Source organism: Carassius auratus, chromosome 13 (assembly GCF_003368295.1).
Source record: "Carassius auratus strain Wakin chromosome 13, ASM336829v1, whole genome shotgun sequence".
NCBI classification, from domain to species: domain Eukaryota; kingdom Metazoa; phylum Chordata; class Actinopteri; order Cypriniformes; family Cyprinidae; genus Carassius; species Carassius auratus.
Window position 1 is genome coordinate 22,744,155 of NC_039255.1, and position 17,075 is coordinate 22,761,229.

The window sequence follows — 17,075 nt, forward strand, 5'->3', positions numbered from 1 at the left end:
TTCTCAAAAGTTTGGAATTGGTACTTGTAGAATAATACTCTGATATATTTTTACAATAAAAAGGAACTGATTTGAAGGTAATTTATTCATGTGATGTCAAAGCTGAATTCTCAGGATTATAACTTAGATGATCTTTTCAGAAATCATTCTAATATGCTGATTTAATGCTCAATAGACATTTCAATTATTATCAAAATGGAAAAAGTTTTGCTGCTTTATAATTTGTGGTCTTTTTTTTCTTTTTTAGTTTAGTTATTAAATGAATATAAAGTTTAAAAGAAAAGCATTTATTTGAAGTAGAAATATTTTATAACATTATGACTTTACTGTCACATTTGATAAATATATTGTTTCCAATAAAAAAATAAAAATAAAATAAAAAATCTTACTGACCCCAAACTTTTGAACGGAAGTGTAAAGATGCACATACTGACATAATTTTTGAGCCCTATTTCATATCTGGCAAAATATTTGCAATGCATATTTATAATGTTGGTAAATTTCTAAGCTTGAATATGAGCCCGAAATGTCAGTTTTTTATTCTCTTTCTAAACCTGAAAATGTTAATAACACACAAATATGACCAAGACACAGTTTTAATTCTCATGACATTATATTTCCATATAAAAATATTACTCTTATATACAACACGGCCATAAGAAAACATGTACATGTACATCTCAGTGCTTTCGCTGAAAGCAGAAAACTCTTGAACTCCTTCACCTGTCAAGTAATAGACTGACATGACATTTCCTTGGGAAACTTTATCTCACCACAAGCGGATTGGCTAACTAACAACCATCTTCACATTTTCAGATTTTCTGCTGATCTGTTTGTCTTTAAATATGATTTCATATTTTTTTTTTAAAAGGTGTTTTCATTCTTTAAACAAATAAATTACTTGTTTAGACTGGTCTAAATAAGTGAATATTTAGAATCACTTGTCAGAAAAACTTGTTTTACATGAGCAAATATTTGAAAAAGATATTCCAAAAATCTAAGTAAATGCTTTTAAAACTTCAACAAATAGACCCTGTTTCACATGGAGAAAAAAGTGCTGAATATCAGAGCAAATAAGAGAGGATTCTGTGTGGGCAGAGACAGAGACGAGAATCAATGACAGTCTGAGAGAAAGAAAGAATAAAAGAGATATTGACCAGAGATCTCATTAAACACACACACATGTCGCCGTGACATACACAAACAGATTCACTGTCCAATCCCGGGTTCAGAGAGGCAGTATTGCACGTAGTTGACAGCTGACCTCCGCCTGAGCGAGTCTCGAACTTCCTGAAAGGTGCTTTCTCTTTTGACCGTCCTCCCAAAATCCTGAGCAACATGTCCTCAGGGAATACAGCACATGAGTGTTTTAAGAGGGAGACGATTCGAAGATCCTGATGATGACTGACCACGCTGTATGGCGCTCTCTCATCTCAGCTCTCAGCTGCCCCCAGTCGTATGTACGTGAGTTTACCTGGAGCCGTGGTCATGCTGGCTGCACCGGTTTTGAAGAGCACAAGCTGATGACCTAGAGAGAGCAAGCAGAGTGAAACAGACTGTGAAAAAGAAGGTCCATTTCCTGCTACAAAACATCAGATAGAAGACACGGGAAACAGGAGAAAGAGAAACACAAGAGAGAGTGCTGTGGTACAGTCACATTTACTGATGTTTGGCGAATTTTGGTGAAATAAAGTCCTTTCAGTAAGAATTTGGGGATTTTAAATAATGCTGAAAAACTGGCAGGATGCAGATTTCACAGCAGGTTCAAGTTGATCATACAGAAGGCTACTTGGTTTGAAAATGACTGTGTGGGTTCGAACTTTCACTGAAATTTTGCAATTTATTACCATCTTATATGGCAAATCTCTACTATACGATAGATAAATTAGAGCCAAAATACTGTAGGTTATGAGATCAACATCAAAAAAGGATTGCAAAGCAAAATCTCTTCAATATTAGAACTAGGGGTGGGCGATATAGCCTCAAAATTTGATCACGTTTTTTCAAGAATATTTGCGATAACGATATTTACGAAAAATGGAACAACGTTTTATTGGTGGTTGCAGCTGACAGGCTGCAGCATTTATTAGTGCAAACAAAATAAAGGGCATTTTCAATCCTTTTCCAATGAGTTACTGTCATGGATGACAGACTACTAATTTAAAGTGTAAATCTATTGTCATAAGGTGGCAGCAGCAGCAGCTGTGTGTTTGACTTGCCCGATCAGTGTACAGGGTCGTAGCTGGGGTTTGCGGGCTACGGTGAAAGTTTTAATGGTGGGCTCTGTTTGAAATTGTGTAAATAGCACAAATAAACAATTATACAAATTAAACACAAATTTTAAGTTTTTTCAAGTTTGTAGGTGTTCAGGTACAGAAACTGAATAGTATTACATAGTCTTTACTGTATAAATTAAATGAAGATTAATTCTTGTTGAAACTACAAAGTAATTATGTAAAGAGCAGTGAGTGGTTTTCTTCTATTTCATTTCTTGGATCAACATTAAATACACTGACAGAAGCTAGTAAATCAGGCGCAGTCACTTTAAGAGATAATATATCCAATATGAAACACATTCCATTTATTTTGCAAACTGTTTACTTTCACTTAAGACATAACCGACCATTTTTCCGAGGATACTTTCGAGGTGTCAATTTTGTATGTATTTGTCATTTCACAAGTTCATGCTTACATATAATTAGCTGAGGTATGGTATGCATATTTGGCGTGCTGTCCGGGGAAGGGCTCCGAGCTCGGGAATGGCCCGAACCTAGAGTACCCCTCCTTTCCCCGTCTATTTATAAAGTGAACTTGAAGTGAGGAGATGGGGTGGAGGAGGGATGCTGATAAACCATTAATGGATAGAGGTAAGTCAGCAATATTTATACTATGGCACTGATTAATTGATTATGGTCCAGCTGTGTTGATTAGGCTAAGTATCTGACGCGCTCCTCCCGAACCTTGTTAATAAAACATCATTTCAAGAGCAAGAAGAGACGAAACTCAATTTGTGTTTAAGGGCTGTAGATGTGGCTCACTGCTACAAAAAAGCAACCTCGAAGGCATAAAATATTCCACTGGACTGTAAAAACATATCTCTGATCCATATTGGGGTTTGTGAACAACTAATGTGAACCGTTTGTCTACGTCCAGTTGTTGTATGTGGTGATGAGAGAGGAGAGAGGAATGAGATTGGGGTGTGAGGAGTGGACAGTCACAGCAGTTAGAGCACTCATCAGGACGACATTTATCATTTATCAAAAGACGTACGTTCACACAAAACCATGCGCACATTTGCATTAACACTACAACACACTACAAACAATGGCTCTGTTTCAAAATTTAGTGAGCTGCCTTGCTGTCTTTAGTCTACATAGATTAGACAGCTGTCAGTAAGGCATCTTAACTGAAATGGATCCTCACAAGTGACCGGTTTGAAACAGTCTGCAACTCTGTGCAACATAAATAGTGCTAACTCGATTCACAGTTGCATTTTATAGTTTGATGTTAGCAAGTCCACACATGGTAGCGTACCAAACGTCAAAGTCAACATAAACTAAAATATGCAACAGACTTTACTTTGATATATTTCTGAGTACTTCAGAGTTTTTTTCTCTGGATTATCCATCTGTTATAACTGTGCATGGGCTAATTTCCCAAAAGCAACTATGTTGACAAATTCCGTTGTTAACAAAAGAGTTCAACGAAACTTGGGACCATAATTGGGTAACAATGAATTTGGGAAACGCACCACTGACTAACTGTTCTCCAGAAGACTCGTAGTGTGCGCTAACCAAGAGTGCCTCATACATCCTGAAAAGTAAAGCCAAAATATTTTGATCACCATCTGGTGGCTGGCTGTAGTATAGTTCATAAACCCCACCCTCTCCATGTAAAAGAATGGGACATGAGCCAAACTAAACTGTCTTGGCCTACAAATGAATAATTTCTGCAGATACTCTGGTTCCAAATGAATCACTTCTGCACAAATTCAGACTCCCAATCAAAAATTTCTGCGCAGACTCAGGCTCCAAATTAATAATTTCTGCGCAGACTCAGGCTCCAAATGAATCAGTTCTGAGCTGACTCAGGCTCCAATTGAATCACCTCTGAGCCGACTCAGGCTCCAAATGGATCTTTTATGTTCAAACTCATGCTCCAAGTGAATCAATTCTGCTCATACGTTGACTCTGAATGAATCACTTCTTCTGTGCAAACTCATGCTCCAAATGATTCAATTTTGCACAGAATTTGACTCTGAATGAATCACTTCGGCACAAACTCATGCTCCAAATGAATCACTTGTGTGCAAACTTCTGTGCACACATGGGCTCCAAATGACGGCATCAGTACAAGATGACAGTGGCCATACCTGGGATATTTTTGCTTCCCTTTTCTACAGTGGAAGGAACTGAAGACGTATCATCCATTTTTTTTTCGTCCAAGGTTTGAAACTTATGAAACTGTATTGTTATTCACTATCACATTAAAACCTCTTTAGGACGAATAGCTGTGCTGCATTCCTTATTTCTAACTGCTAAATGAACAAATGTAAAGGTATTTGAAATCAGAAAAATTACCTGACTTAAATTTCATAATGTTTAGTTAGTCTATTATAATATCCTGAACTGTCCTACACACAATGAAACAGAGCAACACTGTGCAACATTACCTGTCCATGTGCTCTGATTGGTCATGACGAAGGCCTGGCATTGGGCATGGCTCTCACACACCTCAATAGCTTCATCGACGCTGAAGACTGACAGCAGGCATCCGTCGTGCTGATAGGACGGCCAGCAGCGGTAGTTTTCTGCTGCTATCGAGGCCTCTGACACACATTTATACTCTGTCAAAAGAAGGAAAGAGGAACGAGATCCAGGAAAATATATTATTCTAATGAAGAATGGAGATTCTTTTACTATCAATACTATTGATTTATTGCTACTGTCACTTTTAAGTAAATCTTTCATGTTCAGTGCTTTCTGGCCAAACTGACGGCCTCATGACAGCACTGACACACACTGCTCAATAAATCAAACGCATAACAACAGTCCAAGAAAAGCAAAGTGTGTGTGTGTGTGTGTGTGTGTGTGAGGGGGAGGTTAACACACAGTAAAACAAGCTCCTTCATTGTGTTAACACAGGGGGCTGTCTCGTTCTCTGACGAGGGGAGTCTTCAGGCTGTTGTTAGTCAGAGTTTGACATGTCTTCTGATCTGCCTTTATCTTTTGCTTACTCGGTAACTCTCTCTCACACACACACACAAACACTTTAAACACCACTCAACGTGACACCGACCACAATAAATGCCTCCGTCATGGCAGTTAGAGGGAGGCCAAGAGAAAGAGGGAAGCAGATAAAAAGAGAGAAAGGCACATAAAGGAGTGTCGAGTGACTACCAAAAGAAAACTAAACAGCGTCCCTCCTATCTGTCCCACCCACACATTCATCAGCCCCTTCTCTCTCAATCTGTCACTAATCACTGTGTTGTAAGCTCTTCAACAACGCAGTACATCACTGACCTAAAGAAACAAATCCTGCTTTGAAAAAAAAAAAAAAACACTTTCTGACAATTAAGCAAATTTTCACCCAATTCTCATTACTGTAATTCAGTAAAAATCTTGTTTTCATTACCGTTATGTATCCGAACAGTTAACGTTTTTGTTCTCACTGTAATAAAAAAATGTTTTTTTACTGCAATCCAGTGAATTTTGTTTGATTCAAATCAGCATAAAAAAAATAAAACGCAACAAAGACAGTAAAACAAATACAACCGTGATATATAAATTCTTTATTTTAAATAAATCAATGTTAAAATATATTATCACAATAACATTAAAAGTGTGATTATTGTTAATACAAATATTGTAATTCAATTTATAATTATATGAATATAATATTAGTAAGCTCCAGCTTCTCCATGACTCTCATACGCAGTTTGAAGAATAGATAAATATGTTAAAACAACATTGAATACGGCTATTAAAATGTAAGATACTACATAATCATCTTAGTGTATTAACATTATTATTGCATTACAGTACCGTCAATGACATTTTTGTAATTTTTTTTTTTTTATACCTCCATACTTCCAGTAATGTGTCCACACTACACATATAATTACATGTATCACAATCATAACCAATAGGAACATATTAGATATATGCTATACTATATAGCAGAATTTGTTAATAAGTGAGATTTCACATTCGAATTGATTGTTCATTATAATGTCATGTTTGGCTATAAAACCGTATGATATTAAACGAATGTGGACGGTAGAGTCATGAGGTCAGTGCACGTCAAGAGTAACTAATGAGAAGAGATGTGTGAGGAACAGAGCACTGTACAGAGCGCTGCCAACATTCTCCTCACAGAGCTATGTGTGTGTTTTTTATCATACAAAGTGCAGCTGTCTGTTTCTCATCTCGGTCATGTTGTATCAAGTCAACATTACAAGACGTGATTCGCATTAACACAACATCGTGTTCGTAATACTGAACGTATGACATTACATTACTGAAAAGGGGCAGCTGTTCTCTCTCAGATGAGCGAAAGAATATATGTTGCAGCCCGTACGAATTCAACAGCTGCGAGCGGCTCGATTTGGTGAAAAATGTGCGAGTAGGAACAATATGAAAAGTGTGTGTGTGTGTGGAAGGGGCAGATTCTACAGCAAAACAAATATTCATAACAGGATATGCCTTTGGCGCCTAACTGATTTGCTGAAAGGCAGACTTTGGTAAAAAAGTTACTAACCATAGACACTATTGTCTTCTACAGCAGAATCTGAATTGATTTTCACTGTGAAACTGTTTTGACAGTGCTACAGAAATAAAAGTGACTTGACTCTCACGAGTGGTCAGCACAGTCTGTATAATTGTGTTTAATGGATTTTTACTTGTCTTTAAAGTATCTGAAAGCAACCCTTTGCTAGCACACCGTGACAAGACCCAGCAAGCAAACCTGCATCACATATGCCTCTACTATCTTCAAACTGAGTTTGTGACAGTATTTTGTGTGGCGTTCCTCTTTTTCATGCTAATGCAGCGTTAATATGATCGTTAAAGACCGTTGAAGGACGGCTTTGATTACACGCCAACCGCCGGTCAACCTCGCTGAAATACAGCCAGTCTGCATTTTCATAATCCATATGCGGCTATTTTACACTGTGCAGTTTGGAGGTGGAATGGCGATGGATACATTGTCATGGACCGCATGCCTCTGGCAAAAATGCTGACAATGTGGTCATGTATTCTTACACTTTTGTGAAAAATGATCCCAGGGTAGTCCACTTTGTGGACAGGATATATCAGTTGGAGAGCTGTCAATATGGCACTGCTGTATTGCTTTGAGGTTTGTAGACGGTTCTGGAAAGCATCTCGAATGGTTTGCAGAGTTTTTCTAAGTTTTTATGCTCTTCGAGAGGGTTTTAATGTAAACCTAAGGCCTCATTCACAGCACTGTGACAATGGGCCTGAAAAAAGGAGCACAGCTTTTAAAAGACCTGAGTTAACTGTGTACTACAAACGTCTTGACTACTAGGCTATAAATGTCAGAATCTCTGAGTCTCTGAATTTTCCCTCTCTTGCTCTTCAGGGATATTGCTTGCATGGGCTTTACTGACGTGATTCACTATTTCTTTTCGACTCTGAATGAAGGTCACTGGGCAAGCTGCCCTCGGTGAGGTCTTTCTGATGAGTGGGATCGAGGAAAGCAAGGGCACGTGGCAACTAAGTGGAGCTAGAAGCCAGTAAATAAGTGCAACTATTAGACGCTTTATTGCACTAATTAATGCTTTATGGAGCTCTTGCTTGTGTTGAATGTTCCTGTAAGATGCAGGAGAATAAGAGAGAAGGTGTTGTAGTGGGCCAAAGGCATGCTGGGCTTTTAATGTGTGTTGGCCAGGAGTACATTTCACAGGGAAGCCCCGTCTGTATCCATGCAAACTCAAAGAACTGGCAGAGGACCCTGCTTTATATGAACACCTACAACACCAAGCACTGCAGAGAAGTGTCCAGCCAATATACTGCACACTGTACTAGACTAGAGAGTATAAATGCATGTTTACCTGCAGTGTGACAGCATTTAAACCACTCACATTGGTCAACCACTAATATCTAGTTAGCAGAAAAGCTGATATATTGGCAAAAAAATATATTAAATACAATTTAATCATGGAAAGATTAAAGATGTGAACAAATCAATACGATTTCTTTTGAGTCTTGTGCTCACCAAGGCCATATTTATTTGATCAAATTCAGTAAAAACAATAATAATGTGAAATTTAAATAATTGTTTTCTATTTTTCTATTCTATTCTTTTCTATTCTTTTATTATTATTAAACAATTTGAAAACAGTTCTGTTGATTTTTATTTATTTATTTTGAAGAAACTATGATTTTTTTTTCTTTCTGGATTATTTGATACATAGAAAGTTGAAAATAACAATATTTATTTGAAACAGAAATGATATGCAACATTTTAAACATTGTACAGATTAATAATATAAATGTTATGCATGCTTGCTGAAAAAAATAATAATAATTGAAAAAGAAAACAAAAAAACAATGTCACTTTTGAGTGTATTTCACACATTACTGAGCAAAATCTGAATAGCCAAATGTATAAAAATGACCAAATATGCTGTATTTAAAATGTAAATGTATTGTTTATTGATCTGTAAGACACTTTAGGTTAACCTCCATTTTATTTTTATTTTTTTAAATGTGCTCTAAAAATAAGGATTGTTTTGTATTGTATTACTATTCAATATTTGCAATTTATTATTATTATTTTCCACTACAAAACTATTAATAGCAAGTGTAATACTGAATGTTAACAATTCTCATTAAATAGCACTGAATTTTTTTTTTTTTTTTTTTATAAATAAAAATACCTTCATGGTCTACAAATAAATAACCCCACACTCCTTCAAGCCATACAATACTCTTTTAAATTGAATATAAAATCTAGGGCCAATAAGGGAGGAAAGAGTTAAATGACTCTGTCAAAGATGGCCCTCACTTGCTTTAAAGCTCTCATCAGTCAACAAGTTGGTCTGCTATGGACTGCCAGTGGAGCATAGAGAAGAGCAGGAGAGATAGCACAGAAAGAAAAAGAGACTGGGACAAAAAGGGAAACAGGGCTGGAGCGAGTAGGAAAGAGGCTGAGAAAGTGTTTGTCAGGTCTGAGATGGCTGTTTGGTCCATCAGGCCTGTGAGCAGCCCCTCTGCTCACCAGTTATATAAACTCTAATCTTCTAAATCTCCTCTCATTTGTCCTCACATGCACACAGAAAATCTCCCCATCTCTCCACGCTGACTGAACAACTGTTTAATACCAGGGAGATTTGAGGATTGCCCGGATTCTGCTGCTGTCTAGTCATTTCAGAATGACTGTATTTACAAGATGAGCACATGAACACCACCACAATTACCAACGGGAAACAGAGATTTATTTGTGTCCGGCTCTTTGAGTTTTGGGCAAAGCAAATTGGTATTGGTCATATCACTGCAAAACATGGATTTCATTTCTTTAGTACATTTATCTTTTTTTATGTACAAATATTTAAACATTCTTAAATCAAGAAACATTTACATGTTTGCCCTCTGAATTAAGTTTATTTTTCTTACCCCATTTTGCAGATTAGTTTTTTCCTGTTTTATGGCAAAACCATTAATTATGATAAATATGTCCGAAAAGCAGACCTAAATTGTAATTTTGCTTCTCAAGTAAGCAATTCCACATATTTGTACAAAAATACTAAGAAACTTATATTGCTGTATATTTCAGTTTTCTGAATGCTGATTGTACTTAAATTGATCTAAAAACTTGTGTTGCAAACTTTACAAGTACATTTACAGCTCTTTGTAAGAAACATAGAAAAGGCTGACTTTTCTCCTAAATATTTTTAAAACACAGTAGTTTTCAGCCGTAAATACGACTGAACTAGTCACACTGTAGATCCCTGGTTAAGTGTTTAGTAATGTCAAAGGTCAAGGTGTGTCAGTCTGGGACACTCACCTGCTTTGTGTGTCTGTGTGTTATTCTTGAGGTACTGTCCGTTCCTGTAGATATCCAGCACTTTTTCGAGGTGAACCAGAGTCTCGTCAGTGCCCCATATCAGCTCTCCTGAAACACATTCAAACCGCATAAACATCTCAGCTATTAACAGTTTGCATTTTGTCACTAAGAAAACATGCCTGCATAGTGATGCTGAAGTGGATGTCTCGTGACACTGGGAAAGAAAGATAGGATCGAGGCCGGCCCACCCACACTACCCGTGGTTTCACGGACTGTTGTATCCCAAAAAAACTGATTTCAGACTATCTGACATGCCATTATACTGATAAACATGGCGATAGAGAGCGGATAAGGAAAGGAATTAAGGGCAGAGACAAAAGGCATCTGGCAGGGACTGAAAGAGAAATGTTGGGAGGTGAAGAGGAGGAATGTTTGTAGAGGATGTTTGAGCAAATGTGCTCCTAAGTTGAAGAATGTAGGTGTGCACAAAAAATCTTTAGGGATTTAATTGAAAATGAAAATGCATCAATTAATATGTGTTATTCCTTAAAAAAAATTCCTCATATTAAAGTGACACAAGGAGACATTTCCATGCAAACAAAGTACACTAAGTGCAAAACATACACTAGGTTTTTAAATATTTATGCTCCAAACGGTCTTAAATAATGATGTAATATTAATAGCTATATATGGTTGCATGGAATCAAATAGCAGATACAGATATTGTGTAGAAAAAAAAATAACTATAATAAGTATAAGCAAGTTAACAGTAAATCATAAGAAATTGTTCGGCACAAATGTGCAGTGTTTAAGACGTTTGTTATACTGTATCAGTTAAGATATTTAAGTTTAACTTTATGATGTAAAATTTTATACAACTTTTTTTTTTAAGACCTATAGAGACTTTTTTCATTCACACACGTTCTTTAATTCATTTAACGGTTAACACGGTTAACTATTTTTAGTATAAATGCTAATTAAAGGCAGCTTCAGGGGGTACTGTATGTGGGTTTGCATGGTTTCTAACTCCAAGCTAGTCATTTCTGGTCATTAGTTGGTCTAAGCTAGCCTAGATGGCTGATCAGCTAAACCACCATCTGCTGGACCTAGTTTTGACTGTTAGGGTAGAAAGACCACCTTAGACCAGTTACTAAAACCATCTTATCCTGTCATATCTTAAGCAGATATGACCCACTTTTTCCAGAGACAAAAGAGCTGAATTTAAGCAGTGGAATCACATTCACCTGTAGAGTTGACGATTTTGTCTAGAAGGGGTCTTAGTGCTGAGGGGGCACTGTGAGGTAACAAGTAGGTGAAGAAAAATCTGGAAAAATGGGGGAAAGAAAGGTCAAAATCTCCCACACAAAGTACAGGTTGACTCAGATCTCAGGTCATGAACACGCACCTGTACGCATTGTAGAGGTTTCTCTTTTCGTTGATGCCCTCACAACAGCCCTTGTGGCAGGGGAGGGTGAAGTTTCGGGCAGGGAACACCATGAGACAGTCTGAAGGAGAAGACAGGGAGCAAGGGGTCTCCTCAACACTGGCGTCATCCAGGTCGGTCACTTTCAACACTCCCTCCACCAAAACAAACTGCCGTGGCCTGAAGTCCAGCAGGGTGACGGACCCAAGCGGGGAACGGGCCAAATAATGCAGCAGCCTCATCAGACTCAGACAGATCTGCAGACACATGCAATAATCTCAATACAGAGAGCAATAAACTATACTGTATAAAGAAATATATTATAGAAAGGATATATATGCCCCACAGATCACACGTGCAAAAAACAAAAAAAAACTAATTTAGTCATTTTTTTATGTTACGTACAGTAATCAAAGGCCAATTAAAAAGTTGTATTTTGTTATGTCTTTAATCATCATAAAGCATATAATATAAAGTGGATTAAGGCATCACAACATTATAAAATACAGTATGCAAATATCAATATTCATTTTGTGGTTTACTAAAGATTACATTTAGCAATGTTATTGAATTATTTACATTTAAAGATTAACTTTAAGTGACCTAAATGTGAAAATTAAGAAATGACAACTAAATATTAATAAATCATAAATAATAATAATAAAAAATAATGATAATATAAATAATAATAATACAATAGTATTGACCAACACCAATCATGGGGGGGGGGGTCTTTAAAATAAGTTTATATATAATTACATTTTTATATGTAAATAAAAATATTGCACTTTTTCCAATGATTAGAGAAAATTTAGTGGCTTGAGTCGAGTTGAGGTTTCCATAAAGCTAATAAATTAGTGTTGTTGTTGAGAATGTAGTAGACAATTCACCTGCATCTAATTAGTTTGGGGCCACCAGTTTTACCCAGAACCCTGTCAAAATCGGTAAGACTGTCTTCATGGATTGAAGCACCTCCTTGCATGACCCTTGGGACCACTTGAGTGTGCGAGGCCCATTGTGTAGTACGTTTACAAGCGCACAATTGTGTTCCTTAAGGATTAGCACTCTTATGTGTGTGAGGGTACGAGAGCTGAGGCTGAGGCTCTGGTAGCTGGCGACACATTGCATTCAAGAAACACCTACATCTACCACGTTCTTAAGGGCAGAGTTCAGAGGATTAGACGGCCGTGGAGAAAGAAGAAGAGGACGGAGACGCAAACAGGAGTGAGAGGGATGAACGCAATCGAAAGTAGAAGAGGAGAACATAAAAGAGAAGCAAACTGAGTGGAGGTGAGGGGGTGGAGGAGACACTGCCCATGCCTTTCATAACAGACAAAAGCTGCTTTTAATACACTTCGGATTAGCAACTACTGGGAAAGGTCAGCCCCTTCACACTGTGTGACCGGTGCAGGTTGTTGTCTTGCTTAATGTGGGGCAGATTTGGCAAAACCATTGAGAAAGCCATTGCAAGGGAGGCGAGGCTATCTAAAATACCCCAACAGATTTGGTTTCCTCAAAAATGCACCGATATTTTTTTTTTTTTCATCGGTACACAAATGCAAGCGTGGGTGCTCTGGCTTTTGCTTGTCACGTATTTGGTTTAGCTGGTGTGTGAACAGGTGTGTCGTCGCTCCTGGGCCCATGTTGTGTAGAGGGCATGAAAGGCTTCGTCAGTGCACAGAGGAAATGACTTTGGACCTAAATGAGCTGTTCGGAAGTCAGCAGATTCGACAGTCTCCCCGGAGTCTATTAGTGCCTCATATGCAATTCAAATGTTGCTAAAGCATTGCTGAGGTGTTTCTGCTTGGTTCATCGGTATCAAATCCGTTGTTTGGAGTCTGAACAGCAAAGACATGTAGGAAGTCATGTCACTCTGGAATTCAAAAGCTTTTAATTTGGGACAGAACACTTATGCAGCCTCAAACACAATGGGACGAACTGTCCAAATTCACAAATTTGCATACACATGTCACATGCTTTCAAAAAATAGTAGTGAATGAGTGAATTAGTGAGTGTTTTTGGATACAGCATATGACTGAGTGTCCAAAATATATACACGTCTCTGATATTGATATTGTAGAGGCAAAAGAAGAGGGAACAAAAATTCAGTTTTCCCATCTCCTTTACCATACTGACAAAGTATAAAAACTATAGAATTGTACTCCCACAGCTTCATAAAATTAAAGTTGAATCAATAAAGTCACATGGACAATTTTAAAGATGTCCTTACCGAATGCAACCCTTTAAATGCTACTGTGAAATAGTGCAGTTTTATATATTTCATGAACAAACTGTGAGTTTGCACACATTTTGTCAAAGGATTGACTGAAATAAATTAAAACTATACCTGATGGAACAATTCATACACACCCACACCCACACAAAACACTAGAGCAGTGTAAATTATATTAAAGACTTTCATAAAATGTCTAAATAAATAGAGAAGGGAAGGCCAGGCAATAAAACCATGAGAAAATCAGCAGCAGGGACAAAAAGACACTTGTCTCATTCTCATAAAAAAGGCTTTATTGTTCTAGACTGGAAAATCATTCAGTCTGACTGAAAAATCACTCTGAAATATGAGTCTAATAAATATATTTAGCAGAATACTATGGTAGGAATGAGTTATGGAAATGGAAAGAGTTGGTAATGCTGAAAGTCTTCTGAAACTGAAGCAGAGTGATGAATTGTTCTGTTGAACTGTATAATGCTGTGTTGACATGTAGACGAGTGCTGTATTCTGTATTAAAGCAGAGATGTTTACCAAGCGCCTTGGCTTGTGTACAGCGAGTGTGTTGGTCTTTATTTTTGTGAATCTGTGTTTGGGTGGTTAAGTGTGTGAAAACACTTCTAGTGACGGCTTTAGCTTTAGTCTGTGCCATCTTGTAATCTCATAATCTGAACATATTAATTCTGTATACATATATTTAAATTCGAATTAATCATAACACAGATCTCATTTAAAGCCCACATTTTATTGTATGTTTTGTTTATAGTACATTCAACAATTGCCTGTTATCAGAGTAAGGTCTCATTGGGACTTCATTCAGTTTCATCCCCTTCACAGGATGAGCTCTGGAAACAAGAAGTCATAGCAAATCATTATGGGAGGTTGCCACAATGATAGCGATCAGCCCGGTCTTTCAGGCAGAAGTCTAACAGGAAGCTCAGAGAGAGCAGAGAGCGGGACATCCCACACAGCCAGCTTTCAAGAAACGCTGCATCAGACAGGTTTAATACTGCGTGATCTACCATTGCGGACTCGTTATTTTTATAATTATTATTATAGAAACACTGTTGAAGGAATTATTTGGGGTTGAGAGGAGGCGTGGGATTAGGAAATGTCACATTTATGACCCACATGAGCACCATGACTGGGTATGATGAACCACTGTGCCATGGCTACACAGAAAACATAGTTAGCGGCTGGCTGACTGGGTTGAAGTCATTAAAAATGTTTACATAAGTGCATTATGAAATGGTAGTAATTTTATGGAATTAATATAATTTGGTTCCCCTGTTTGTTTATGCAGGGTAAATAGGCTGCATCTTCAGGCCTCTCCCAATCTATTCATCTTTCTGAAATAATATGTAATAATTGGAGTTCATAATTACACAACTAATAATGTCAATTCACAATAACCTTTAATTCAATGAAAATGTTATATTGGAAAATGAACATCAAGGTTTTTGTTTGTTTTCTTTTTTTATTTCTTTAAATTTCTCTTTATTTCTAAATTTCAATAAATACACAATCAATCAATCAATCAATCAATCACATATTCATTATGTTTCAGACTTTTGGGCCCTATTGTATACAATATTTAACAATGCAATGAATAATCATTAGCTCACAATAAAATGTATTGTCTTTAATACACTGCATTAAAATTATTTAATTTTTAATTATTTTAATTCATATTTATTTGAAAAATGAACATGAATGTTTTTGTTTGCTTTTTTCTTTCAAAATTCAAAAACTTCCTATTTATTAACTAAATAATCAGATATTTACAATGGTTTCAGACTGGACCCCACTGTATATCATATTTTACAATATCATGAATAATCTTTCATTCACAATGAACTTTAATTATTTTATTACAGTAATGTTAGAAAAATCAGCGAGTCAATTTGCTCACAGTTGTTGATGTTGATAAGGCTAATTGAAGCCTCCGTGTTCCTCCAGACAAGCTTTAGATGGAATGTGTGATATGAGCAGTGACTCACCCTAAATCTCTCCTCCCAGGGCGTCTGCAGCAGCTGGATCATCTCCAGAGGGCTGCCCAGCTCCGTGATGGCCGTCACCGTGTCCTTTATATCGTTGTTATCCTGGTAGCAGTAGCCGTACAGCTGCAGGAGAGAGCGCAGACACGAGAGCATCCGTCAGATAACAGCACTGTGTTGAATTTGACCCCAAATTCGGTTGGAGATGACCCCAAATTCGGTTGGAGAAGCCAAGCTGGCTATAGCATGTGTGTGTAGTCAATTGAAATAATTATGAGTTCCAGAGACAAAATACATGAATTATAAATGATCAGTAGATCAAAGCTAATAAATTGGGATTGTAACAGGCATTATGGGAGCAGACAGACTTACTACAGCTTGTAATCAGGAAACGTTGCGCTGGCATGTGTTTGTTTTTTTTGTGGGGGACGTCTATATGTTATGGCCGCTGCTATCAGGCTGTTTCCTTCTGCCTGCCATGATGGGCTCTTAGCGGCGCAGAATTTGGCTCTTTGCTTACAGAAACATTTTCCTAAGCTAATTCAAGCCAAAGAATCTAGTTAAAATTAAACAGCATGAAATTTCATCTAAAAAGAAAACAACCTATGGCTGTGTGACCGGCTGTACCGTGAGAGCCATCACCAGCATTAAAGGAACAACACCTGCCAGTAATGTCGGGAGGTCGGATGGAGAAAACGACCCGTTTCAGTTATGCAAGTTAACAAGTTAGTTTCCACTTTCATCTGTATCGCAATTATACACTTCAAAATCTGTGTTGGTACATGCAAACGTCTGTTTCTTAATTTAGTCATATCATTCACGCTTGCTAACTATACATAATCTTTAGATCACGTCCCAAAACCATTCAAGCTGGCGGTTATCAAGCCTCTTATTAAGAAACCAAAACTAGATCCTAGTGTACTGGCAAATTATAGGCCTATTTCAAATCTTCCATTTATATCTAAAATTTTAGAAAAAGTTGTGTCTGCTCAAATGAGCACCTTCCTGCATAAAAATGATCTGTATGAAGAATTTCAGTCAGGTTTTAGGCCCCACCATAGCACAGAAACTGTACTTGTTAAAATTACAAATGACCTGCTCCTTGCGTCAGATCAAGGCTGCATCTCATTTCTAGTCTTACTTGATCTTAGTGCTGCGTTCGACACCATAGATCATGACATACTCATAGATCGATTACAAAACTATACAGGTATTCAAGGTCAGACTCTAAGATGGTTTAGATCCTACCTGTCCGATCGCTACCATTTTGTTTACTTAAATGGGGAGTCATCTCATTTATTATCAGTAAAATATGGAGTGCCACAAGGATCCGTCCTAGGTCCCCTTCTATTTTCAATATATATGTTGCCCCTTGGTAATATTATTAGAAAATACGGAA

The 17,075-nt window shown here is 37.2% G+C and overlaps 1 protein-coding gene across 1 annotated transcript in view; it reads right to left on the reverse strand.

Annotated features, from left to right (window-relative positions):
* Nucleotides 1-592: 592 nt before the first annotated feature.
* The window catches only part of LOC113113044 (extracellular tyrosine-protein kinase PKDCC-like), a 28,503-nt gene continuing 12,020 nt past the window's right edge, over nucleotides 593-17,075 (reverse strand). The window contains exons 2-7 of the mRNA XM_026279163.1: nucleotides 15,680-15,802; nucleotides 11,432-11,706; nucleotides 11,271-11,350; nucleotides 10,027-10,134; nucleotides 4,673-4,846; nucleotides 593-1,528 (exon numbers count right to left, since the gene is read on the reverse strand). Coding sequence (XP_026134948.1) covers nucleotides 1,434-1,528; nucleotides 4,673-4,846; nucleotides 10,027-10,134; nucleotides 11,271-11,350; nucleotides 11,432-11,706; nucleotides 15,680-15,802 — 855 coding nt within the window. The 3' untranslated portion in view covers nucleotides 593-1,433. The remainder of the gene's footprint in view (nucleotides 1,529-4,672; nucleotides 4,847-10,026; nucleotides 10,135-11,270; nucleotides 11,351-11,431; nucleotides 11,707-15,679; nucleotides 15,803-17,075) is intronic.